The 26,826-nt window shown below is 47.4% G+C and overlaps 1 protein-coding gene across 11 annotated transcripts in view; it reads left to right on the forward strand.

Moving 5' to 3' along the window:
- The window catches only part of ATF6 (activating transcription factor 6), a 386,674-nt gene that overhangs the window by 327,417 nt on the left and 32,431 nt on the right, over window positions 1-26,826 (forward strand). For 8 of the 11 annotated variants that reach the window (XM_037907733.2, XM_043552966.1, XM_043552967.1 and 5 more), the window contains one exon: window positions 17,195-22,488. The exons of 2 other annotated variants lie outside the window; for them this stretch is intronic. In XM_037907733.2, the coding sequence (XP_037763661.1) occupies window positions 17,195-17,403 (209 nt within the window). In that variant the 3' untranslated portion in view covers window positions 17,404-22,488. Of the gene's footprint in view, window positions 1-17,194; window positions 22,489-22,674; window positions 22,824-26,826 lie in introns of those variants that run through there. One more of the 11 variants, XM_043552975.1, reaches the window with a different exon arrangement.

Below are 26,826 nucleotides of genomic sequence, written 5' to 3' on the forward strand. Positions count from 1 at the left end.
TCTCTGCCGTCCACCACAATGCTGGCATTTTAAATAACAGAACCTCCTGTGAAATGTTCCCTCTCCCACGTCCATGTCCCCTGTGACAGGCTGCATCGCGGAAGAGCATGAGAAGCTTGCTGAAGTTCAAGGGCTGATAGAATCCCTTATTCTCATGGTCCATGTACTACAACCCCAAGAGGGAATCTCTGGGAATTTGGCTTCCCAGTTGTTCTCATGTAACATCTCATTCCTGGAAGGGGTGGGGGTGAATCTGAGCCTGCGGGCTTTGAGTGTGTTTGCATTTCCCGGGCAGCTGTACTGGAGAGTGGAGTGCCGCCTTTGCTCAAGTTCAGCATTCTTTATCCAGCAGATTTTTTTCTCACTGAACAATTGTTAAAAACATGTTTATTTGGGGGCGGGGCAGCTGGGGTGAAGGACTGTGCTCTCTACCAGGACTCTGGAGTTGGAGGACTCTCCAGGGCCCAGCTGCCTCTGTGCACTGGGAAGCAGACAACTGTGCCAAAAGTGCCCTTCTAGCACTGATGTCTTGGCCTAGAGACACAATCCCCTTCCCATCTGCAATACAGAACCCATCCCCTACGGCAACAACCCTACTACCCCTCCCCATCCCTGCTAAAGCCCCCTTCACATGACTGTTCATTGCCCCCTGCAGCCCTGTGCACTGTCTCCCCCCAAACTGCTGCAGCTCTGAAAACATCACTGCTGAACTGTTCACAGCAGGAGTTCACAGAAATGCAACCATGGCCTAGCTACATGAACTACACACAGGAGGGTCTCTGCACCCTTGGAGGACCTCAGAAGGAGTTATTGTGCTCTTAGGACTCTACCCAACTTTTCCAGGGCAGCTACAGTCACGGGAGACTGCAATTCCCAATCTTTGACCCTTCCCTGCCTCACCATTTTGATTACGACACCAGTTTATTAGACTAGGCCAAAAACTACAGTTTTTAAAAACCCTCAAACCAAACAAAAAATCTAGCCTGAATAAAGGGTTTGATTAAAAATGTAACTGGGTAGTTTTGCATCTAAACTTCTTCCTCGCTCATTTAGTCAGTTCACTAGCTGTTTGTGAGGCTCTGGCACAGTGCTGGTGGGTGGGAAGGGGCTGTGGCCAGCTCATGAGTGCTATGGTCGTGATCACCAGCTAGCAATGCAGTACCTAGGAGACCCTTGCAGCCAGTGTGCTGGGGGCCAGGGTTTGAGGGGAGGAAAGGTGGCAGCCCCAAGCCCTGTGCTGAGCACATCTTAATCAGACCCAGCAATCTGGCCCATTGTTTGTTTTCTTAGCATGGCGTTCAGTGGGAGACACACAAGGAGACCTGGGAAGGAACAGTACCTTTACTTGAATACTCCAAGGGTCCATTTTAACTCATCTTGCTGTCTGATGGATAGTTAAGCTTTACTACTTAGGTAAGGCCATTGAAAGTAATTTTTCTGGAAATGGGCTCAAAAGCATCCTGCTTTTTAAAAGAAAAGTGATTTGGCTCAAAAAGCAAATAATACTTTCTCCATTGCCTCAAGCAATACAGCATAGAAGACAAATCTGTCCCATTTGTAAACATTTTGGAACCACTGATATGTTCTTGGGATGAGTGTATTTTTAGTCTCCATAGCTCTTACAGTAGCACTGCTATGTTTAAGACTTATTTGATAGTGCATAGCAACTCTTCCGATGGAAACATTGTCTAGACTACTGAGCATAGTATGAATGAGAACATTTGCAGAAATTTAAACAGAAAATGGGCTGCAAGTGAGCTACATTTGGGGAGAACTGTACTGGTTCAACAGACAGACACCTAAGCTGTGAGAAGCCAGAGCCCTCACCTTCAGTGGAGCTTGCATTGCTCCAAACTCCAGTCCAGTCTGGGAATATAAACCCCACTGTGGGTTTCATAGATTGTAAAGTTAGGAGTATTGTGTGATGTGATCATCTAGTGTGGCCTGTATAACACAGACTATAGCACTTAATCATAGAATCATAGATTAGGGTTGGAAGAGACCTCAGGAGGTCATCTAGTCCAACCCCCTGCTCAAAGCAGGACCAATCCCCAACTAAATCATCCCAGCCAGGGCTTTGTCAAGCCGGGCCTGAAAAACCTCTAAGGAAGGAGATTCCACCACTTCCATAGGCGACCCATTTCAGTGCTTCACCACCCACCTAGTGAAATAGTTTTTCCTAATTAATATCCAACCTAGACCTCCCCCACTGCAACTTGAGACCATTGCTTCTTGTTCTGTCATCTGCCACCACTGAGAACAGCCTAGCTCCATCCTCTTTGGAACTCAAGTAGTTGAAGGCTGCTATCAAATCTCCCATCACTCTTCTCTTCTGCAGACTAAATGAGCTCAGTTCCCTCAGCCTCTCCTCATAAGTCATGTGCCCCAGCCCCCTAATCATTTTTGTTGCCTTCCACTGGACTCTCTCCAATTTGTCCACATCCTTTCTGTACTGGGGGGCCCAAAACTGGATGCAGTACTCCAGATTGCTGAATAGAAGGGAATAATCACTTCCCTCGATTTGCTGGCAAAGCCCCTACTAATGCAGCCCAATATGCCATTAACCTTCTTGGCAACAAGGGCACACTGTTAACTCATATCCAGCTTCTCGTCCACTGTAAACCCCAGGTCCTTTTCTGCAGAACTGCTGCTTAGCCAGTCTGTCCCCAGCCTGTAGCAGTGCATGGGATTCTTCTGTCCTAAGTGCAGGACTCTGCACTTGTCCTTGTTGAACCTCATCAGATTTCTTTTGGCCCAATCCTCCAATTTGTCTAGGTCACTCTATGCTAGAGGGTAGCGATAGGGTCCATCTACCTCTCCTCCCAGTTTAGTGTCACCTGCAAACTTGCTGGAGGTGCAATCCATCCCATCATCCAAGTTATTAATAAAGATGTTGAACAAAACTGGCCCCAGGACTGACTCCTGGGGCACTCTGCTTGATACTGGCTGCCAACTAGACATCGAGCCATTGATAACTACCCGTTGAGCGTGACGATCTAGCCAGCTTTCTATCCACCTTATAGTTCATTCATCCAATCCATACTGCTTTAATTTGCTGGCTTCTTAACTTCCTTGAATTAATTCCTGTTTGAAGTAGAGAAGCTCTTTTAGACAAACATCCAAACTTGATTTAAAAAGTTCCTTGATGGAGAATCCACCATGACCCATGGTAAATTGTTCCAGTGGTTAATTCCCCTGACTGTTATTTCTAGTCTGAATTTGTCTAGCGTCTACTTCCAGCCACTGGATTGTGTTAGACCTCTCTCTGCTAAATTAGTATGTGAGAGACAAGGTGGGCGAGGTAATATCTTTTATTGGACCAACTTCTGTAAATGGAAGAGACAAGCTTTCGAGCTACACAGAGCTTTTCTTCAGTCTGGAAAAGGTAACCAGAGTGTCACAGCTAACCACAATATGGGACAGCTTGTCAAGCATAGGAGGTGAACACATGTTTCCGAACCCCACTTAGAGTGAACTTGGCAATTAACCTCACTGCAGTCATAAGTCAAAGAAGGGTTAATAGGTTACAAATTGTTGTAATGAGCCATAAAACCAGTGTCTTTTTCATTTGAGGATAAGGACTGAGGTCAAATATGGAGTGATAGTTCTGTGAAAAGAAAAGGAGTACTTGTGGCACCTTAGAGACTAACCGGTTTATTTGAGCATGAGCTTTCGTGAGCTACAGCTCACTTCATCGGATGCATAGCTATGCATCCGATGAAGTGAGCTGTAGCTCACGAAAGCTCATGCTCAAATAAACTGGTTAGTCTCTAAGGTGCCACAAGTACTCCTTTTCTTTTTACGAATACAGACTAACACGGCTGTTACTCTGAGTTCTGTGAAAGGCGTTCGCCCACGGGTAATATAGTGTCTTTACACTATTCTGTGTGAGTTCATTCGAGATCGTAGTGATTGTATGGTTTCACCCACATAGTTGTTATTGGGACATTTGATGCATGGGATGAAATACACCACATATTGTGACAGGCATGTGTAGGACCCATGGATCTTGAAAGGTGTGTGCTTGGGGGGAGAGCGTATTTGGAGATATGTCTGCAGGCTTTGCATCTGTTGTTCTGGCAGGGGCTGGTGCCACTTCGAGTTGGTGTGTCCTGGTTGTGCAGAGCTTGCTTCTGATTGTAAGCAGTGTCTGAATGAGCATACAGTTTGTACATGGTGGAACAGAGAGAGATGGGTCTCCATTTGCTGGGGTCATCTTGCTTCGCCTTTCTTTTAGATGAGTACCGTCATAGATTTCTTCCAGGAGCTGGGGATATGGCAGAATTGTTTGCATTTGTTGAAGATGGCAGTTAATACCAGGCAGCCGGGATCTCATTTTTTCAGGAAGTTATAGTGAATGCCATCTTTTCCTGGGATCTGTTTTTGGTCTTAGTAAGTGGTCATTACTCCTCTGTGAAGAAAGAAGTGGACGAGCAGAGATACATGGGGCCGGATGCGCTGCATCTGAGAGTGCTAAAGGAGTTGGCAGATGTGATTGCAGAGCCATTGGCCATTATCTTTGAAAACTCATGGTGATCGGGGGAGGTCCCGGATGACTGGAAAAAGGCTAATGTAGTCCCATCTTTAAAAAAGGGAAGAAGGAGGATCCTGGGAACTACAGGCCAGTCAGCCTCACCTCAGTCCCTGGAAAAATCATGGAGCAGGTCCTCAAGGAATCAATTCTGAAGCACTTAGAGGAGAGGAAAGTGATCAGGAACAATCAGCATGGATTCACCAAGGGCAAGTCATGCCTGACTAATCTAATTGCCTTCTATAACGAGATAACTGGCTCTGTAGATGAGGGGAAGGCAGTGGACGTGTTGTTCCTTGACTTTAGCAAAGCTTTTGACATGATCTCCCGCAGTATTCTTGCCAGTAAGTTAAAGAAGTATGGGCTGGATGAACGGACGATAAGGTGGATAGAAAGCTGGCTAGATTGTCGGGCTCAACGGGTAGTGATCAATGGCTCCATGTCTAGTTGGCAGCCAGTATCAAGCGGAGTGCCCCAAGGGTGGGTCCTGCAGCCAGTTTTGTTCAATATCTTCATTAATGATCTGGGGGATGGTGTGAATTGCACCCTCAGCAAGTTTGCAGATGACACTAAACTGGGAGGAGAGGTAGATACGCTGGAGCGTAGGGATAGGATACAGGGGGCCCTAGACAAATTGAGGATTGGGCCAAAAGAAATCTGATAAGTTTCAACAAGGACAAGTGCAGAGTCCTGCACTTAGGATGGAAGAATCCCATGCACCGCTACAGACTAGGGACCGAATGGGTCGGCAGCAGTTCTGCAGAAAAGGACCTAGGGGTTACAGTGGACGAGAAGCTGGATATGAGTCAACAGTGTGCCCTTGTTGCCAAGAAGGCCAATGGCATTTTGGGATGTATAAGTAGGGGCATTGCCAGCAGATCGAGAGACGTGATCGTTCCCCTCTATTCGACATTGGTGAGGCCTTTTCTGAAGTACTGTGTCCAGTTTTGGGCCCCACAGTACAAGAAGGATGTGGAAAAATTGGAAAACGTGCAGCGGAGGGCAACAAAAATGATTAGGGGACTGGAACACATGACTTATGAGGAGAGGCTGAGGGAACTGGGATTGTTTAGTCTGCGGAAGAGAAGAATGAGGGGGGATTTGATAGCTGTTTTCAACTACCTGAAAGGGGGTTCAAAAGAGAATGGCTCTAGACTGTTCTCAGTGGTAGCAGATGACAGAACGAGAAGTAATGGTCTCAAGTTGCAGTGGGGGAGGTTTCGGTTGGATATTAGAAAAACTTTTTCACTAGGAGGGTGGTGAAACACTGGAATGCATTACCTAGGGGGGCGGTGGAATCTCCTTCCTTAGAAGTTTTTAAGGTCAGGCTTGACAAAGCCCTGGCTGGGATGATTTAGTTGGGGATTGGTCCTGCTTTGAGCAGGGGGTTGGACTAGATGACCTCCTGAGGTCCCTTCCAACCCTGATATTCTATGATTCTATGATGTAAAGTCTTGTTCCAGGTCCCCTGCACAGTCAACCAGGGTGGTGGATGAAGGCATCCTGAAAGCTGCGTGTCGTTCTGAGCTAAGAGGTCAAACACACCCTTGAAGTTCGAGAATAATCTCTCAGATGGGATTGCTCAGTAAGATGAGGGCCTGTCGAGGATCTCTCTCATAGCCTTAGGACAGTTTAACCGGTAGAGCTTCTGGATCCTGGATGCTGCTGCTGGATCATAGCGGCAACTGATGTTCCTTCTCCAGGCTTTTCTCATGTTGTTGTTGTTATGGCCTGACACAGGAGTTCTGTGAGCAGTCGGTGTGTTCTCCTGTGTTCCCTTCCTCCCAGATACAATTTCTGCAGACAGATCTTTAGTGAGTCTGTCTACAAGGAGGTCAAAGTCATCGAAGGAGGCTGTCCTCGCCAAGCATACGACCAGCCTTCCTGAGTCCTATTCTGTCATCTTACCAATTGCCTAGTGCTCTGTAGCTGAGTGACTCAGGCCCATTTAACCAGAGGAATGGCAGCTTTCACGGCAACTTGTCATGGTGTGGCCTTTTGAGGCCTTGTCCGCACACACTTGCATTAGTTTAACTAATAGTGTGTTTTTTAAACCATTTTGTAACCATGGTGCCACTTTGTTTGTAAATGCACTTATTTTGGTTTAAGCATGGTTTATTTCTGTTTAGCTTCATCTATATATTAAGTTAGTATGCAGAAAGACCTCAGAGATCTGCAAGCTTGCTACGTGGAGTTTGGTCGTGCCTTCAGAAATTCCTGGTCTGTCAGTACTGCAGCAAGATCAAATGCTGATTTCAGGAGACAGTGTTTCAGTCAGTGCCCCTGAGCTCTCCCTCTGAGGAAACCCTTGCTAGCAAGTCTCCTAAACTGGAGCTCTGTGGAGACAGTGTCATGAAGGAGAAAAAGGGGTTGTTTCCCATTGTTATTGCTGTTTTTCCTCCACAGGACCACATCAACCCTCCTGCAACTTCAGAATTCAACTCTACAGACTTCAGAAGAAACATGCGTAGATATTAGAATCATAGAATCATAGGGTTAGAAGGAACCACAAGGGTCATCTAGTCTAATCCCTTGCCAAGATGCAGGATTTGTTGTGTCTAAACCATCCAAGACAGATGGCTATCCAGCCTCTCTTTGAACACCTCCAGTGAAGGAGCTTCCATAACTTCCCTAGGCAGTCTGTTCCATTGTCCTGCTGCTCTTTTAGTTATGAATTTTTTCCTGAGATTTAATCTAAATCTCTTGTTCTGTAGTTTGAACCCATTGACCCTTGTTCTGCCCTCTGTGTCAAGAGAGAACAACTTTTCTCTATCTTTTTTATGGTAGCCTTTCAAGTATTTGAAGGCTGCTGTCGTGTCCCCTTAATCTCCTCTTTTCCAAACTAAACATAGCCTTTGCTCATATGGCTTGTATTTCATCCCTTTAATCATCTTTTTCGCTCACTTCTGGATCCTTTCCAGTTTCTCTACATCCTTTCTATACAGCATTGACCGAAAATGGACACAGTACTCCAGCTGAGACCTAACCAGTGTCGAGTAGAACGGTATTGTCACCTCCCGTGACTTGTGCTATGCCTTTGTTAATTTCAAGCCTAAACTTGTTGAAGGCCTATTTATATCCATTTGTTCTTGTGCCAAGATTGGCACTTAACTTAAATAACTCCTCTCCCTCCCAGAGGGTTTTTAATGTCTCTGATGTAGTTGTAGAGAGCAATCATATCTCCTTTCAGCCTTCGTTAACTTAGGCTAAACAAGCCGAGCTCCTTGGGTGTCCTTTCGTAAGGTAGGTTTTCCATTCCTCTGATCATGCAAGTAGCTTTTCTCTGGACCTGTTCCACTTTGAATTCATCTTTCTTAAACATGGGAGACCAGAACTGCACACAGTATTCCAGATGGGTTCTCACCAGTGCCTTGTACAGTGGTAATAACAGTTTCCTGTCTCTACTGGAAATACCTCACCTGATGCATCCAAGCATTACATTAACGTTTTTCACAGCTGCATCACACTGGTAGCTCATAGACATCCTGTGATCAACCAATATACCCAAGTCTTTCTCCCCCTCTGTTGCTTCCAAATTATACGTCCTGAATTGTTCTGAATCATAGTTTTCAAAAGCCCTTTGTTTAAACAATGCTAACAACTAATTAGATGCAAGCTTGCCAGTATTCTTGCCAGCAAGTTAAAGAAGTATGGGCTGGATGAATGGACTATAAGGTCGATAGAAAGCTGGCTAGATTGTCGGGCTCAACGGGTAGTGATCAATGGCTCCATGTCTAGTTGGCAGCCGGTATCAAGTGGAGTGCCCCAAGGGTGGGTCCTGGGGCCGGTTTTGTTCAATATCTTCATAAATGATCTGGAGAATGGTATGGATTGCACCCTCAGCAAGTTTGCAGATGACACTAAACTGGGGAGAGAGGTAGATACGCTGGAGGGTAGGGATAGGATACAGAGGGCCCTAGACAAATTAGAGGATTGGGCCAAAAGAAGTCTGATGAGGTTCAACAAGGACAAGTGCAGAGTCCTGCACTTAGGACGGAAGAATCCAATGCACCGCTACAGAGTAGGGACCGAACGGCTCGGCAGTAGTTCTGCAGAAAAGGACCTAGGGGTTACAGTGGACGAGAAGCTGGATATGAGTCAACAGTGTGCCCTTGTTGCCAAGAAGGCCAATGGCATTTTGGGATGTATAAGTAGGGGCATTGCCAGCAGATCGAGAGACGTGATCGTTCCCCTCTATTCGACATTGGTGAGGCCTCATCTGGAGTACTGTTCCAGTTTTGGGCCCCACACTACAAGAAGGATGTGGAAAAATTGGAAAACGTCCAGCGGAGGGCAACAAAAATGATTGGGGGACTGGAACATATGACTTATGAGGAGAGGCTGAGGGAACTGGGATTGTTTAGTCTGCGGAAAAGAAGAATGACGGGGAGTTTGATAGCTGTTTTCAACTACCTGAAAGGGGGTTCCAAAGAGGATGGATCTAAACTGTTCTCAGTGGTAGCAGATGACAGAACGAGAAGTAATGGTCTCACATTGCAGTGGGGGAGGTTTAGGTTGGATATTAGGAAAAACTTTCTCAGTAGGAGGGTGGTGAAACACTGGAATGTGTTACCTAGGGAGGTGGTGGAATCTCCTTCCTTAGAAGTTTTTAAGATCAGGCTTGACAAAGCCCTGTCTGGGATGATTTAGTTGGGGATCGGTCCTGCTTTGAGCAGGCGGTTGGACTAGATGACCTCCTGAGGTCCCTTCCAACCCTGATATTCTATGATTCTATGATTCTAAGCTAAAGTGGCAGTTCAGCATAAAAACAAAGTACGGCTTTTTTAACAAACCCAACATGTTCTGGAGTTTTGTCCTGAGGTGGCATAGCACACAGGGCTGTATGTTATGAAGTGTAAAAAGGAGCAGTAAATCTATTTATAAATACAAATTCCTTTACACTGACCTGTTTTACTTACATAACCCTGCAAAACTATCAGTCACAAGTAACTCAAGGCAGTAAACATTAGAAGCAACTTGGCCCCTCTATGTTTCTGAACATTATGCAAGTGAAAAGCAGCTAAGTTTAATGCAGACTGGAAAGTGCAAACATTCCAGCAGATTAACTGTGAGGCTAGGGATAGGAACAATATTGAGTCCTGGGGCTTTCAATCCCAGCCGATTCTTGGCCAGCCTGCCAGGCTCTCCACCTCGCTGATTGAGGCAATAGAGGGTTTCTGGGCACAGGCCTCAGGGGTACATGGCTGAGCTGACTGGGAGTTGGAGAGGAAGGATTGGGTTAAGCACGTTAGGCTACTACAGAGAAGGGAGACTGGATGGCACCAAGGATTAGAAATGCACAGTGCAGAGACCCATGAGGGAGACCCACAAAAGGCTATGGTGGATTCTCCATCAGTTGGCATCTGTAGATCTAGATTGGGGGAGTCTCCTTCTGAAAGATCTGCTCTGACTCAACCAGAGCTGGATGCAGGAGTCACTGGGTGAGGCTCTCTGGCCTGTGTTATGCAGGAGCTCAGACTGGAAGATCATAATGGTCCCTTCTGGCCTTAAAATCTGTGAACGTACACAGCATCAGGAGTGAGGGAGCTAAGCCAGCTTTTAACTTTTTCAGCTGCAAGTATAGGCCACAACCATGGCTACAATCTGCAGTAGAGCATTTCATCAAATAATTGCCACCCACAGCATTGTTGGTTCAGCTGTACTGGCATTAGCAATGCCTTCCAGCATTTGTACCAGCCTGTTTGAGTGTAATTTTAAACCTTCTTTTCAGACTCTAAAGCAGAGGGGGGCAAACTACGGCCCGCAGACCACACCCTTCCCTCTGGCCCCCAAGCTCCTGCCAGGAGCAGGCTTGCAGAGGAGCCAGCCCAACTCCCCCGGCAGCACGGTGAGTGGGGCAGAGGCTAGCCCCTGGCCCCTCTTCTCCCTCCCTGCCTGCCTCGCAGTCACAGTTCCCCCAGCGCCTGGGCAGGGTGGCTGCAGCTCCAGCCAGGCGGCATGGCTAAAGCACCACCAGACCTGGTGCTCCAGGGCGTCATGGTCAGGGGGCGGGGAGCAGGGGAAGTTCCGGGGGGAGGGGGTGGGCGAGGAGCGGGGGGGTCAAGGAGCCTGGGCCCCGCTGCCGGCGACAGGGGCAGAGCAAGCCAGGGCTCCCCTCCACCCCCAGCATGTTTGGCCCCTGTCCTCAGCAAGCAAGCCCAGACAGGGAGCAAGCCCTACCCAACTGCCAGGGAGAGTAGCCAAACGAGCAGGGGAAATGCACAGGAAAAGGACTGAGCCCCTTTCCCCCATCCCACAGGTAACATGGGGCAGGGAGAGCAGGGAAGGTTGGATGGGCAGGTGGCATATGTGTGCATTTGGTGCAAGGAGCTCCTGGCCCCCAGAGACCGTGTACGGGCTTTGGAGGCCAGGGTGGTGGAACTGGAGGAGCTAAGGGAGGCATAGAGGTAAGTTGATGAGGCTTTCCAGGACACTGTAGATTTGTCCCACCTCCGGTCAGACAGCCTCTGTGCTGTTAAGGAGGATGAAAGGCCCAGAGAAGGAGAGCAGTCAACGGGAACAGAGGGAAACCTTCCCAGAGTTGGGACCCTCCTTCCAGATGATGTTGGGGTATCCTCTCACACTGAGGTTGCCTCTCCGGGGGAGGGAACTCCAGTCATTAGGAAAAGGCAGGTGTTAGTAATGGGAGATTCGATCATTAGAAACATAGATAGCTGGGTTTGTGATGACCGGGAGAACCATATCGTGACTTGCCTGCCTGGTGCGAAGGTTGCGGATCTCTCGAGGCATCTAGATAGACTTCTGTGTAGTGCTGGGGAGGAGCCGGTGGTCGTGGTACATGTAGGTACCAATGACATAGGGAAGGGAAGGAGAGACGTCCTGGAGGCCAAATTTAGGCTGCTAGGAAACAGACTGAAATCCAGGACCTCTATGGTGGCATTCTCAGATATACTTCCAGTTCCCCATGCAGGGCCAGGTAGGCAGGCAGAGCTTCAGAGTCTCAATGCATGGATGAGACGATGGTGTAGAGAGGAGGGGTTTAGATTTATTAGGAACTGGGGAAACTTTTGGGATGGGGGAGCCTATACAGGAAGGATGGGCTCCACCTAAACCAAAGTGGATCCAGACAGCTGGCACTTAACATTTAAAAGGTTGCAGAGCAGTTTTTAAACTAAGAGATGGGGGAAAGCCGACTGTTGCAGAGGCGCATGTGGATCGGACAGAGACTTCTCTTAGAGGAGAGTCTATTGATAGAGATTCTCTAGGTTTTAGTCAGGAAGAGAGGATGGAAGAGGATAAAGTATGGGCCAGATCAGACAAGAAACATTCACATAAAGAATCTGACATCAGAAAAGGGCAGACAAATAAACAGTGACAAGTTTTTAAAGTGCTTGTACACAAACGCTAGTAGTCTAAATGATAAGATGGATGAACTAGAGTCCCTTGTGTTAAAGGAGGATATTGATATAATAGGCATCACAGAAACCTAGTGGAGTGAGGACAATCAATGGGACACAATCATTCCGGGGTACAAAATATATAGGAAGGACAGAACACGTCGTGTGGAGGGGGGCGGGGGGGGCGTGGCTCTATATATGAAAGAAAATGTAGAATCAAATGAAATAAAAATCTTAAATGAATCCACATGCTCCATAAAATCTCTATGGATAGTAATTCCATGATCTAATAAGAATATAACAGTAGGGAACTATTATCGACCACCTGACCAGGACAGTGACAGTGACGATGAAATGCTAAGGGAGATTAGAGAGGCTATCAAAATAAAGAACTCAATAATAGTGCAGGATTTCAATTATCCCAATATTGACTGGGTACTTGTCACCTCAGGACGAAATGTAGAGACAACATTTCTTGATACTTTAAATGACTGCTTCTTGGAGCAGCTGGTACAGGAACCCACAAGAGGAGAGGCAACTCTCGATCTAGTCCTGAGTGGAGCGCAGGATCTGGTCCAAGAGGTAACTATAACAGGACCGCTTGGAAATAGTGACCATAATATAATAACATTTAACATTCCTGTGGTGGGAAGAACAGCTCTACAGCCCAACACTGTGGCATTTAATATCAGAAAGGGGAACTATGCAAAAATGAGGAGGTAAGTTAAACAGAAATTAAAAGGTACAGTGACTAGAGTGAAATCCCTGCAAACTGCATGGACACTTTTCAAAGACACCTCAGTCCCTGGAAGAATCATGGAGCAGGTCCTCAAGGAATCAATTCTGAAGCACTTAGAGGAGAGGAAAGTGATCAGGAACAGTCAGCATGGATTCACCAAGGGCAAGTCATGCCTGACTAATCTAATTGCCTTCTATGACGAGATAACTGGCTCTGTGGATGAGGGGAAAGCGGTGGACGTGTTGTTCCTTCACTTTAGCAAAGCTTTTGACACGGTCTCCCACAGCATTCTTGCCAGCAAGTTAAAGAAGTATGGGCTGGATGAGTGGACTATATGGTGGATAGAAGGTTGGCTAGATTGTCGGGCTCAATGGGTAGTGATCAATGGCTCCATGTCTAGTTGGCAGCCGGTACCAAGTGGAGTGCCCCAAGGGTGGGTCCTGCAGCCAGTTTTGTTCAATATCTTCATTAATGATCTGGAGGATGGTGTGGATTGCACCCTCAGCAAGTTTGCAGATGACACTAAACTGGGGGGAGAGGTAGATATGCTGGAGGGTAGGGATAGGATACAGAGGGCCCTAGACAAATTGGAGGATTGGGCCAAAAGAAATCTGATGAGGTTCAACAAGGACAAGTGCAGAGTCCTGCACTTAGGACAGAAGAATCCCATGCACCGCTACAGAATAGGGACCGAATGGCTCGGCAGCAGTTCTGCAGAAAAGGACCTAGGGGTTACAGTGGACAAGAAGCTGGATATGAGTCAACAGTGTGCCCTTGTTGCCAAGAAGGCCAATGGCATTTTGGGGTATATAAGTAGGGGCATTGCCAGCAGATCGAGGGACGTGATCATTCCTCTCTATTCGACATTGGTGAGGCCTCATCTGGAGTACTGTGTCCAGTTTTGGGCCCCACACTACAAGAAGGGAGTGGAAAAATTGGAAAGAGTCCAGCGGAAGGCAACAAAAATGATTAGGGGGCTGGAACACATGACTTATGAGGAGAGGCTGAGGGAACTGGGGATGTTTAGTCTACGGAAGAGAAGAATGAGGGGGGATTTGATAGCTGCTTTCAACTACCTGAAAGGGGGTTCCAAAGAGGATGGCTCTAGACTGTTGTCAGTGGTAGCAGATGACAGAACAAGGAGTAATGGTCTCAAGTTGCAGTGGGGGAGGTTTAAGTTGGATATTAGGAAAAACTTTTTCACTAGGAGGGTGGTGAAACACTGGAATGCGTTACCTAGGGAGGTGGTGGTGGAATCTTCCTTAGATATTTTTAAGGCCAGGCTTGACAAAGCCCTGTCTGGGATGATTTAGTTGGGGATTGGTCCTACTTTGAGCAGGGGGTTGGACTAGATGACCTCCTGAGGTCCCTTCCAACCCTGATATTCTATGATTCTGTGATTCTAGAAGAGATTAAAGAGGCTAGGACTTTTCAGCTTGGAAAAGAGGAGACTAAGGGGGGATATGCTAGAGGTATATAAAATCATGAGTGGTGTGGAGAAAGTGAATAAGGGAAAGTTATTTACTTGTTCCCATAATATAAGAACTAGAGACCACCAAATGAAATTAATGGGTAGCAGGTTTAAAACAAATAAAAGGAAGTTCTTCTTCACTCAGCACACAGTCCACGTGTGGAACTCCTTGCCTGAGGAGGTTGTGAAGGCTAGGACTATAACAGGGTTTAAAAGAGAACTGGATAAATTCATGGAGGTTAAGTCCATTAATGGCTATTAGCCAGGATGGGCAAGGAATGGTGTCCCTCTGTTTGTCAGAGAGTGGAGATGGATGGCAGGAGAGAGATCACTTGATCATTACCTGTGTCAAGGTTCCCTCCCCACACTGAACTCTAGGGTACGGATGTGGGAACCTGCATGAAAGACCCCCTAAGCTTATTTCTACCAGCTTAGGATTAAAACTTCCGCAAGGCACAAAGTCTTTGCCCTTGGATTAGGTAAAACGCTGCCACCACCAAGTGTTTTAGACAAAGAACAGGGAAAGGACCACGTGGAGTTCCTATTTCCCCAAAATATCGGCCAAACCCGTACACCCCCTTTCCTGGGGAGGCTTGAGAATAAACAAGATTAGCACAAACCCCTTGGATTTTTAAGACCCAAAAAACCCAATCAGATTCTTAAAAATCAGAACTTTATTAGAAGATAAGAGAACAACTCTGTAAGATCAGAATGGAAGATTATCTTACAGGCAGTCAGCTTCAAAACATAAAGAATCCCTCTAAGCAAAACCTTGTTACAAAAAGACACAAAAACAGGAATACACATTTCCTCCAGCACAGCGAATTTACAAGCCAAAAAACAAAGAAAATCTAACGCATTTTCTAGCTAGATTACTTACTAACTTTACAGGAGTTGGAGAGCTTGCATCCTTGATCTGTTCCTGGCAAAGGTATCACACAGACAGACACACAAAAAACTCTGCTCCCCCCCGATTTGAAAGTATCTTGTGCCCTCATTGGTCATTTTGGGTCAGGTGCCAGTGAGGTTACCTTAGCTTCTTAACCCTTTACAGGTGAAAGGATTTTGCCTCTGGCCAGAAGGGATTTTATAGCACTGTATACAGAAAGGTGGTTACCCTTCCCTTTATATTTATGACAACCTGTTAGGTTCACTCACTCTAGGGCACCTGGCATTGGCCACTGTCGGTAGATGGCTGGATGGACCTTTGATCTGACCCAGTATGGCCATTCTTATGTTATGTTCTTATGTCCAGTGTTTGAAGCAGCAGCCTGAGCTCCCAGCAGCCTGGCAGTCACAGATAGCTCTGGCTCTGCTCACAGGGCGGCACACCCAGAATGCAAGGGAAATCAAGCATTTCCATTTCCCTCACAGGCCGTCAGCCCCTTAGACTTAGCCTCCTGTTTTTCATTACTGCACCAGACATATTTGATGTAATGACTGCTGCAGGTGGCATGAGGCATGGTGCAGCCCTGATTGTGAGCCATCAGCCAGAATCAAAGTTAATTCAGGAAAGCAGTAAAATTGGTAATGTGTATTTCATGCCTCTGATCCGAACATTTTCCATTGCACAATCTTTCATCTTGAGCCACAGAAAGCAAACTCAGCTGACTACTTTAGAGCACCTAGCCCCAAAGTCAAAAACCTAAGAGATCCCCAGAGACACTGGCTTTGTTTTCAATGACTCAGATGTGCTTTCCCCCCTCCCACCTCCATCTTTAAACTCTGGACAGTAAACACCCCACTGATTTTATTCCCCAGCCAGCTCAGAGCCTAGCCCCTCTCTGTAAACAGACAGGCTCTCTAGACAGTGGAAGTGCCATGGGTCCAGAGCCTGGCAGGGTGATTGACTACAAGTTTGATGCAGGGCAGAGGATTGTAATCCCATCTGAAATGGTGACTTGTTCTCTCCTCCTGTCCCTGAGTTTTATGCTAAAACATTTTTCAAGTAGTGCTATTGTCTCCAAAGGCAAATGAGCATGTGTAGCAGATATCCAGCTGTAGCCCTGCCCAAACCTTAGAGGTGGACCCTGGGCCCAGGCCCCACAAGGCCCGGGCTTTGGGTCTGGTCCCTCTCTCTATAATGGGCCAACCCAAAAGGCCAGACAGGAATGCCGAAACTTTCCATCTCTGTTAAAGACCATGAGTGAACAGTGTTGCTATATAGGATTGGCTGGCTGCAGAGCTGGGGGTTTCTCAGCCATGAGGATCCCTAGGTCCTGTGACCATTCAGATAATTATGAGCCCTAATTATCTGAGCTCCTTTCTATTCTGCTTGGTCATGGAAATGCCTATGACATGTTTTGTTTGCAGTGCTGTTGTAGCCATGTCGGTCCCAGGATATTGATGAGACAAGGTGGGGGAGGGAATATCTTTGATTGGACCAACTTTCTATGGCATTTTTGTAAGAAGAGTGGTTATGCCCTAATGTCACTGGCCAAAATTTCCCCTCGTTACCATGTCACCGACATGCAGCGTGTTGAGTGACTGATGCCCCAACCCTGTCAGGATCCTGACAAGGGCAGTCAGAGCAGGATCAGACTGGAGGCTGAGACTAGCAGAGGAGTTCTTAGTCAGGTTCCAGGCTGGGCTCGATACCAAGGATCAGAGTCTGAGTCAGGGGTCAGGAGGCAAAGTCCAAATCAAGCCAAGATCAAAATCAGAAGGTCATGGGAGCTACAAGAGATCCCCACTGTTGCCGGGACACGTCCTGGAATCCCCTTGGGCTTATGTACGGCAGGGAGCCAATCAAGAGCCACAGAGCTGTGGTCTATTGGACCCCTTGAGGCAGGACTTCCTGGTCTGTGTCCACAGCAGGTTGTAGGTAGTGGGGCATGAGCTGGTTATAGCTGCTGCTGGAGGGTAGCATGGAGGTGTCTGTTGCCTGACAGCTCTGCAGGCCCAGATTCAAGACTCCCTGGGCCTTACACACCCCAGAGCTGGCTGCATGCACATGGTTTATAAAAACTCTTTGGGTCCAAAGGCCTTAGAAAGTATCTTTATATCCTGGTTTCAAAGGGTTTTCCCAAACTTCAGGCCAACATAACAGAAAGGAGATGCTGCTGAGGTGCTAACGCTGCCCTTTCCTTTTGCAGAGAATGTGATAAATGGGCAGGACTACGAGGTGATGATGCAGATAGACTGTGAAGTGATGGACACCAGGATTCTGCATATCAAAAGCTCCTCCATACCCCGGTACCTTCGAGAACAGCAATGGAATCAGACCAACCCCTTCTATAGTGCTGCTCCCACCGTCCCTGAGACAGCCCACCCTATGAGAGCACTCATGGAATCACTGCAGTAGCTCCCAGAAGCCTCACAGCTGCAGTCCCTGAGCCCCAGCAAGGAGGCAGAAATGTTTGGTGATACAAATGCAGCCTTCACCACTATCACTATTACTAGCTAAACAGCTGGGGATCCCCAGCTCCAGCACTAGGCCCTACCACTTGCAGTTAACCTGACCTTTCCAGGACTCCTAGAACGGCAGAGGGCTCAGCATTGATACGCCTCCTCAAATGGAACGTTTTATCAGAACCCTGTGATACTGCCCTGCTCATTGCCTTCCCAGCCTTCCTGGTGCACCCTGCCCAGCCTCTTCCCCTGTCTGATACATCCCATGATGGCCCAGGGCAGTGTTTGACGACAGCCTGGGAATGACGGCGAGTGAACGGCCATCCTGCAGGGACAGGGCAGGCAGGTGAAGGAAGCTGGGCAGAAGGGTGGTGATGTCTGGGAGTGGCAGTATGGCCTGGTGGCCAGCAAGCAGGGCTGGGGCCAGGAGGACAGGGCCTTACCTGCTGTATGATCTGGAATAACTTCCTTGACCTCTGTATTTCAGTTTCCCCATTTGCAAATTGGGGCTAACCCCTGCCCTACCTCACAGAGGAGGGGGTGCCGAGGTTTGATTAGCTGCTGTTTATGGAGACCTGGGGATTCTGTGGAAGGAGGCTCTGCTAGAAGTCCAGAGTCGCAGTATTTATTTATTTACACTCAAGCATGTTAGCAAGCAGGGCAGGAGAAGAAAGGGCAAGTTTAACTGTGGAAGGGGCAGCGAGACATGGGGTGCCCAAGAACCGACATGTCCTGTATCTGTGCAGAGGTAGGGCTGCAGCTTTTGTCTGGAACTGTGCACAGTGAACCATTCTGCTCACAGTCTGCTCTGTACTTAGTGCCAGGATGGGAGAAAGGAACAGCTGGCCTGGCCTCTCTGGTTCCCCCTGCAGGCAAGAAGGGTGACTCCATGCAGGAACCGCTGCAAAACTGAGTTCTGCACTGTCCAGAGCAGACACACGCTGCACGGCCCCCTGGAATCCTCCCCCGCAGAACCAAACCAGCTTTGCTGCTTGCAGAGCCGCTGCCCTCATGGAGAAAGAATAGGAACTGGATTTGGGCTAGATTTTAAGACTAAAGTGACCATTGGGATTCCCCCAGTCTAACTTCCTGCAGCGCACAGGACGTGGTGGGGATTATTCCAGTCTAATAGTTGTCACCACTACAAACTCTCTCTGGCTGCTCAGTCTGAATGTATTGCCCTGGAATCCCATGCCACATATCACCGTCTGTTTCAGCTCCTCACTCTCCAGGCGAACGCACTCTTCTCACCAGTAGAAGGGAATTCCTGCCATTTGATTCCTTGCTAGGGAAATTTGTGCTAGCTCCTTGTGGGAAGTGAATACCATTTTTCAAACACTCTCATGATTGAGAAAAGCTTCATCCCTTGGCATGCTAAGTCCCCTTCCTAGCGCAGCAGCCAGCATTATCCTTGGATCATTTGGTCCCTGGAGAAAGCCAAGCTATGTGCAATTTAATATCTGTGGAAACAAACACCAGACGCTTCCTTAAAAGGGAGATTTGGGGAAAAATACACAAAATGTTTTAACAACAAACCTTCCTTTGTGTCCAGTGTGAGCAGAGCGTGTTGGTTCGCAGTGGCTTTTTAAAGAGCCAGCGCACTTCCTCACCTGCACCTTGTGGAACACCTTTGACTTGCCAGAGAGTGACTGCTGCATCATCTGTCATGGTGTGAATCGTGAGATCAGACATGAGTGGCCCTAGCTCCCCATGGAAAGGTCCTGTCTGTCACCTAGCTGCTGCTACAACATGGGGCTTGTCTAGAACAGAACTGGATAGGGCTCCCATGGAGCAGACATTCCAAACCCGTGAAAAAAAAAAACACAGAAATTGGGCTTGTTTTTGACTTAATTGGCTTGTGAGTTGCTTGTTCGCTAGTTTTTTGGCTGGTAGCTTGTTGCGTGTTTGGCTTGTAACTTGCTGCTTGTTATAGCTTGTTGCTTCTTTTTTTTTTGATCAGCTCCCAGCAAGCAGGGGCAAGGGGGGGAGAGAGTCAGAGGTGCACAGCGGGCCCACCACAGTCCCAGACTGCATGCCGGGGGATCTAGTCACATAGAGTGTTGGGGTTCTTAGGGATTGGCTTGTTTTGGCCTGGTTTTGAAATGGGATTAGCTTGATTTTTGACTTATTGTGGAAGTCGGGGTGCTTCTTTACCACGTGAAAGTTGGCAACTGTACTATGGAGGCAGTATCCCTGTCAGCTCCTGTGTGTGTTTAGAGTCACTACAATGTATTTTAGGCAATACGAGAATTTTATTTTCTAAATGCCGTATCTGAGCAGCTTGGCCCTGATCCAAGTTAGGCAAATCTAGCAAGAAGAAATCAGCTGAGCTATTTCTTGTACTTTCTGTTATGGAATGTTCATTTTATGCTAGTGGTTCTCCAATCTCATGGGGTCCCTTTCACTTGTCTGTCCCCTAGTTTGTAATGGAGCATGGGACCAATGCCTTTGAGTAGCCCAAGCTGCATTTGGGGGGAAGGATAGCTCAGTGGTTTGAGCATTGGCCTGCTAAACCTAAGGTTGTGAGTTCAATCCTTGAGGGGGCCATTTGGGGCAAAAAAAAAAAATTGGGGAATGGCCTTGCTTTGAGCAGGGGATTGGACTAGATGACCTCCTGAGGTCCCTTCCAACCCTGATATTCTGTGATTCTAAGTTACCAGGCCAGACAGCTGAATGAGAACAGGGCAGAGAAATGCCCCTCTAAAATTGGTGGGGAGCTGGGCACCAGCTACAAAAAACAGAGCTACCAGCAGAGGTGAATACCTCCACAGCAGGGAACCACTGTCTTTGGCTACACAGTGGCCATTTTCCCAGTGCTCCAGACTAATTCCTGCAGGCAGTGGGAGTCCATTGTAGGGTGACCAGACATCCAGATTTTTAGTTCTTTGTCCCGCGTCCCGACCAAAGCCCATTTGTCCCAATATTGAGGCTTTGGCTGCTCCGGCAGTTTGGTTTTTTTGGTTTTTTGCTTCGGTAACTCACTCTGGCCGCCTTTTTTTTTTTTTTTTGCTTCCCCCATGTGTCCCAATATTTTGTCTGTTTCATCTGATCACCCTAGTCCATTGATTTACAAATAAGAGTACCTGGAATGTTGGTGACTGTAAGATGTGGCTTACACTAGCCATTAGACCTTGTACCCGCTGGCTGTTTGAGCTCTGGCAGGAGAGCCAAGGTGGTAGCCTACAGGCACACTAACTAATGGGATATGACAGGAGACAGGGCAGTGGGGTGGGGCAGGGGTTACTTTTACAAAGTAGGATTTTGCAAGTTTGCTGTGGCTTTCTGTGAGTGCTTGAGAGAGCACATTCAAACTTCCCAGCTGATGGCACTGTACATTTTAGGACTAATGGTGCTGACTTTCAGGAATACGTTTTCTGCACAGGTTGAAGGGGATTTAGCCACAAGATTCCTGTAACTGCTCAGTAAAACCACTCAGTGACATCCCCTTCAAGGACAGTGGCTGCCAATGTTTACCTTCTGAGAGGGGAAGGGGCGCAGACACCTCATTCCAGTCCTTGTACTCATGTATTTTGCACCAGTGCTTACAATGGTGTCTGCAGACGTACCAGCTGAGGGTGAATGCTGTAACAATCCATGAGGAACATCTGGTTAAAAGCATTTACTTTGCAGTTATATTAACCTTCCTTTACCAGCATTCTTACACCGCAGATCGTTGAAGGGATCCGGCCCTTGGCAAGTATGATGAAACCTGTGATTAAAGATGTGTGAGTTTCAAGGATTGTACTAGACTCTGGTGATATTTAAGTATCTTAACCATTAAATTTTCTGTTAAGCTCATCTGCGTGGCTTCCACACTTGGACTGCAAATCTCATTGTGAAAATAACTGGTGCTAGAGCAGACAGCAAGAACACTGGAAGCCAATCTAGAGTCCTTAAGGGTTGATTGCACAGGTTAAATTGCAGAGGTCAAGTCATTAATTTAGGCACCTCAATCTTGAGTAGTTTGTTTCTATTTGAAGGGACAGCCAAGATAAAATAGCATCATCTTGCTTAAGAACACACCTTCCCTGGGTTACTGATACCTCGGATTATTAAAGTGAACTTCCTTTAACCATCCTTTTCATCCTGATGCTCTGTTTTTCTATTTTCCCTTCACTCACCTTAGATGGTGAAAGCAAATCTATTCAGGTTCTTATTTATATAGCCCTCATCACTGTTTTGAATCCTGCTGTTCACTTTCATATCAGTGTCACTTTCTGGCTCCCATTTCCAGCGCAGTGCTGATGTCTGTATTTCTGTCATGGCAGGGAAATATTTAAATCACCCTAAGAACTGTTTTACTTGATGTTTTGTTTTAATTTCAATTACATTTTGCAAAACACTTTTAAACAACTGTGGGAAGCATGTATTCAAATGAGAGCTGCAGAGGTCCTAGTCCCCATGGACTAGAGCCAGCTGGGAGCATCAGGGACTCCGTTTGTGTATCCCTTGCTGACCAGGGAGCAGGCCACACCATAGTAAAAATGCCTGTGCCTTGTCTAAAGCAGTGCTGCCCCCTTGCTAGCTCTGGTAGAGCTGCTTTGTGCCGACTCACCCCATGACACCCTAGCACCATCCCCAACAGTGACCAGATTTGGGACTCTCTATCTTGGAAAGGCAGTAATTAAGACATGAGCCTGGTACAGCAGGCTCTTTACACGCTGAGCTCCCATGCACTTCCTAAAGCTTCAAATCCAGCCCTAGATCCATAGACCCAGTCCTGCAATTGACTCCCCAGAAAGACCTCAGCACTCAGGGGGCCTGACTGAAGCCAGCAAAGGCGGCCCAGCAGGTCACGGACTGTGAAGCACATCCTGGAAAGTTTGTAAAATGGATGCAGCAGGGCTATTCTTACCAGATTATTTTTGGACCCTCAGAATAAAATCCTGTTTGGGGGATAGGGAATGAGGCTGCTCTGATTTCGCCTTTAAATGATATGTGGGATCACCGTATGCAAAAAAAAAAAACTTTATTTCAGGCTCATAAATGAGTCCATCTGTGTTTGTAACAAGAGGAAATAAAATCATTTTTAACTTTGTTTTTATATCTATTTCCATTTCTGAAATGAGAGAATGAAAAGCAGAGAAATTCTCCACTGATGGAGCAAGGAAACCAGTTGAATTCTGGTCTCCTCCAGGACTTGAATGAAGCTTTAGCACTTAGGTTCTACTCTCTACTCTGAATAGGCCAAATCTTTCCAATGGAATTCTCTCCTCTGAGGCAGGACTGGAGAGTACCGGAATGGCCACAGCAGAGGAGACCAACTGGCATGTCTAGTTCTTACCAGTTTGAAAACCCAGGGCTTGATGCTGCAGAAGAAGGGGGAAAACCCAAGTTTTGTAACTCTGTGTAATACTAGCTGGGGGAAGGAAGGGAGAGTAGCTAGGGTTATGCCCTGAAGGTTTGATTGCTACTAATGTGTCTGTAAGTAATCTATCACTAGTTTCAATGGCTGTGGTTAGAGGGTTGGGGGAGGGGGTCACTTTTTTTCAGTAGATAGGGACTACAAATTCCCTACGTTGGAATGTCCACAACGGTTGGAACCGGGAACCAGCCTGACTTGCCAGTAAAACAATACAAGAAACTCTGTTGAGCTTTTTTTTTACCCACTATTGCTGCTATATTTGATTGTCAGCCTCCTGCAGCAGCACATCCTGTTGGGTTATAGTACCTAGAGCAGCAGTTCTCAAACTGGGTCACAACCCCGTTTTAATGGGGTCTCCAGGGCTAGTGTTAGACTTGCTGGGGCCTGGGCCTGAAGCCAAAGTCTGGGAGCCAAAGACTTGCTTCAGCCCTGGGTGGCGGGGCTCAGGCTTCAGCTTCAGCCCTAGGCAGTTGGGCTCAAGTTACAGTCCCCCGAAGCCCTCAAGCTTCAGCTTTGTCCCCCTACCACCCACCCACCCCCACCCCCTCTCGGGGTGGCGGGGCTTTGGCTCTCTCCCCCTGTCCCCCGCCTGGGGCAGTGCTGCTCAGGCTTTGGTTCCCCTTCCCAGGGTCATGTAGTAGTTTTTATTGTCAGAAGGGGGTCGCAGTGCAATGAAGTTTGAGAAACCCTGACCTAGAGCATGGAGTCCTTTTCAGGACAGGATGCAAATTCCTCATGCGGGCCTTCCCTTTAGCAAGGTCTCTCCTCAGCTAGCGTGATCCTCCTGTTGTGTCAGAGCTGTCTGTACAGGTTCTGCTGTGCACTCTTACAGTTGTGCTCTTAAATCCATGAGCATTTGCGTCCTCCTTGGTGTGAAACAGGCACTCACCCCCCCTATGTCTGACCCCAGATGTGCCAGCCAGTTCTCTTGCTGCAAGGATTTGAACGTTGCCCTTTTCCAAAGCTCCTTGGTTCTTTCTCATGGGCCTCGGGAAGCCATGATACTTCACCCCCTATTGTAAATGAGATCTGCCCTTCCAGAGGGACAGAGCTCCCGTTATTCTGACCCCAGCAGTATCACCCTGGAACAGTCTAGGGGCCTCTGAGAAATGTGGCTACACATGTGGGAGAGGCTCGGATGGTTCTGGGCTAGCTCAGAAATGGCTATTGTCAGTTTTCTTTAGGTTCCTTGTGGAACCTGAATGCACAGCCCAACTCCTTTCTGCTGGTTTGACCCTCTGCCAGAAAACTGCCTGTGTGAATGGAGAGTGCACCTGGGTCTCACATGGGACTCAACTGGGGAAGCCTGCACACTTAGTGCAAGTGTCCAGCATTACCAGTATGTCACCCCGAGCTAGCTGAAGCCCTCCCAATCCTTTTTCCAACACCCAACCACAGCTCCAATTCCCAGCAGTGACTAGATGTTCCACAGGTCCATATTCCATTTGTGTAGTAGGTATTTGCAGTGCCTGTGGGAAGTCCTGGGTCTTATGTGTCATGGTGAACCCAGGTGATTGGGCTGTAGGATTCGTGATCAGGTCTTGATTCTTGAACCTGCTATTTGCCCACAGCCTCTGCCACTTGTCTTTTGGTGACAATCCCAAGGTTTTAAGAGCTAATCAGAAGGGGCTTAAGGTGTACTTAAGAAGTACTTAAGGTGGCATTTTCATAGATGGGTAAGTCCAAGTTATCATTTGTCAGGGGTTCCTTCCCCACTCTGAACTCTAGAGTACAGATGTGGGACCCGCATTAAAGACCCCCTAAGCTTATTTCTACCAGCTTAGGTTAAAACTTCCCCAGGGCACAAATTCCTTTTGTCCTTGTAGGGTACGCTACCACCACCAACTGATTTAACAAAGGATCAGGGAAAGGACCACTTGGAGTTCCTATTCCCCCAAAATATCCCCCCCAAATATCCCCTTTCCTGGGGAGGCTTGAGAATAATATCCTAACCAATTGGTTACAAAGTGATCACAGACCCAAACCCCTGGGTCTTAGGACAATAGAGAAATCAGTCAGGTTCTTAAAAGAAGGATTTTATTTAAAAAAAAGGTAAAAATCACCTCTGTAAAATCAGGATGGAAAATAACTTTACAGGGTAACAAAAGATTCAAAAACACAGCAGAACTTCCTCTAGGCTTGGTTTCAAAGTTACAAAAAATAGGAATAAACCTCCCTCCAGCAAAGGAAAAATTCACAAGGAGAACAACAGATAATCTAACACGACTTGCCTGGCTTTTACTTACAATTTTTATAATATGAGAGACTTTTAGGATGGTATATAGAAGAAGGAGTTTTCTGACCTGATGCTTCTCTGCTTCCCAAGAGAACACACAAAAACAAAGCCTTCCCCCCCACCCCTCCCCCAAGATTTGAAAGTATCTTCTTTCCCCATTGGTCCTTTTGGTCAGGTGCCAACCAGGTTATTTGAGCTTCTTAACCCCTTACAGGTAAGGAGGATTCTAGGCTACCCTTAGCTGTAATGGTTTATGACATCATAACGGTCATATTCTCATATTATTGCTGCTTGTCTTCAGAGGGATGGTAGTAAAGTATTTAGTCTGCAGAAGAGAAGAATGAGGGGGGATTTGATAGCTGCTTTCAACTACCTGAAAGGGGGTTCCAAAGAGGATGGATCTAGGCTGTTCTAAGTAGTAGCAGATGACAGAACAAGGAGTAATAGTCTCAAGTTGCAGTGGAGGAGATTTAGGTTGGATATTAGGAAAAACTTTTTCACTAGGAGGGTGGTGAAGCACAGGAATGAGTTATCTAGGGAGGTGGTGGAATCTCCTTCCTTAGAGGTTTTTAAGGTCAGGCTTGACAAAGCCCTGGCTGGGATGATTTAGTTGGGGATTGGTCCTGCTTTGAGCAGGGGTTTGGGCTAGATGGCCTCCTGAGGTCCCTTCCAACCCTGATATTCTATGATTTTATGAAAGTATGCACAAGGTGGGGAGCCAGACTGTAGGTGCTGACTTCATCACTCCTGTGACAATTCTCAGAGCAGTGCTCAAGTGCCCATCAACAAGTGTCATATGTATGCTTCCTGACCCTACTGGTGCTCTGAGAAGATAAGGACCAAGGTGGCTGTCTGAAAGGTATGAGCATTCAGGTCAAGTCCAGGAATAAGAATGAGCGTCTCTCAGCCCAAAGGATCCCAATGTACTTTTCAAGCTCAGCTACAAACAAGGATCACTTGACCTGCTGCTGAGCTGAAGCCACCTCCGGTTTGGAGGACAGCAACATTAACAGCAATGCAAAGTAAGAATTTAGGACAGGTGAACAAGTGCCATAGAGAATTTAGAGAGACAAGCTGGAGTTACCCAGCTGGAATTGGGTCAGGCACCAGGGCTTTAGCTGTTACAAAAAAAATGTCTTGGGATCATCAGATGGCCACGAAAGGTCATGGCTTACACTTCATTCAGGACATGGCACCTCCAGCAGCACCAGCCTCCCATGGTCAGGCACTGGCTCAGTACAAACTTACTGACCAACCCTGCCAACTTCCTTTACCACAGAGCGGGACACTGCATATTTGCATCAATATGGATAGTGTGATGGGCACAAGCTGCCAGAAGCCCGTGGCTCCCCCTCTTACAGTTGTGTTAGAGCAAAACCCAGGTGCGGCGCGCTTGCTCTCAGAGCTGTGTGTAAGGGCAACACAAAGAACTGCCAAGCCAGATTGCCAGGAATCTCTCCCTTTTTAAGTGGCCTGGGTGGGGCCAGATTCTCAGCTGAGCCCAACATGTTCTGGGTGAGGAGGAGGCCCAAAAGGGAAATCTGCTGTTCCCCAGTCTGCCCTGCTTCCTGAGCACCCAAGGGGGAATGGCAGCTGGGGCAGGATGTGGCGTGGGACTCAGTAGCTGCTCTTGCCTGTGACCTGGCCAGGCTGAGGGAACAGGCAGCTCCTGCGGGTGGAGAGTCATGTGCCTGGCTGGGACAGGCTGCTTTGAGAACCTTTGTAATTCCTTGTCAAGGTTCCTTCCCCACTCTGAACTCTAGGGTACAGATGTG

Source organism: Chelonia mydas, chromosome 8, assembly GCF_015237465.2.
Source record: "Chelonia mydas isolate rCheMyd1 chromosome 8, rCheMyd1.pri.v2, whole genome shotgun sequence".
In the NCBI taxonomy this organism is placed as follows: domain Eukaryota; kingdom Metazoa; phylum Chordata; order Testudines; family Cheloniidae; genus Chelonia; species Chelonia mydas.